The 661-nt window shown below is 62.8% G+C and overlaps 1 protein-coding gene across 1 annotated transcript in view; it reads right to left on the minus strand.

The window, feature by feature from the left end:
* CCNYL1 (cyclin Y like 1) overlaps positions 1 to 530 on the minus strand; it is a 37,911-nt gene extending 37,381 nt beyond the window's left edge. The window contains exon 1 of the mRNA XM_072121042.1: positions 55 to 530. Coding sequence (XP_071977143.1) covers positions 55 to 220 — 166 coding nt within the window. The 5' untranslated portion in view covers positions 221 to 530. The remainder of the gene's footprint in view (positions 1 to 54) is intronic.
* Between the last annotated feature and the right edge of the window lie 131 nt (positions 531 to 661).

Genomic DNA, 661 nt, shown 5'->3' on the forward strand with positions numbered 1-661 from the left:
GGTACATCACTACAGCAGGCATGTGCCACCCATGGCCCGTGCCGCGGCTCTTACCATCCGGGAACTCCCGGTCGCTGATGTGCTGTAGATTAGGCCCGGGCTCGGTTTTCTCCAGCTCCACTTCCACCTGGTACGGATCCGCCCGCTCCAGCACTCCGCGGGCACGGCCCGGCTTAGGACTGGCGTCCGGGGACACACAACAAGTCACCGTATTGCCCATGCTGGCTTCCCGGAGCGGCGGCAGAGAGCGGCAGCTGGACCGGGCAGACTCCCCTCCTAGTGCAGGGAGGCCTCCTGCTATCCGTCAGGGCCAGTCACAGCACACACATGGAGAGCCGGCACAGCACACTACAGGGAGAGCCGGGCCGGACACCGCATCCTCTTCTCCCAGCCGGTCCCACGGGAGCTGAGGGCGGCAGTGACTCCGTGACGCAGCGCACACCCCTCCGCCGACGTCACGCCTTCCTCACTACCTCCGGAGCTACTTTCCGCTATCTCCACATTCCACCAATAGTAGCCACAGTGGGCGGAGACATCAAGCGAGATTTGGATTCCAGTACAGCCAATCACAGGGCAGTTTTCGGCTGGGATGGGCGTGTCGCTGTATGTAATGTAGTGTGAGTTTTCGCCTCCCCGCAGGTGTCGGCGCTTCTTTTCCAAG

Source organism: Engystomops pustulosus, chromosome 8, assembly GCF_040894005.1.
Source record: "Engystomops pustulosus chromosome 8, aEngPut4.maternal, whole genome shotgun sequence".
Lineage (NCBI taxonomy): Eukaryota > Metazoa > Chordata > Amphibia > Anura > Leptodactylidae > Engystomops > Engystomops pustulosus.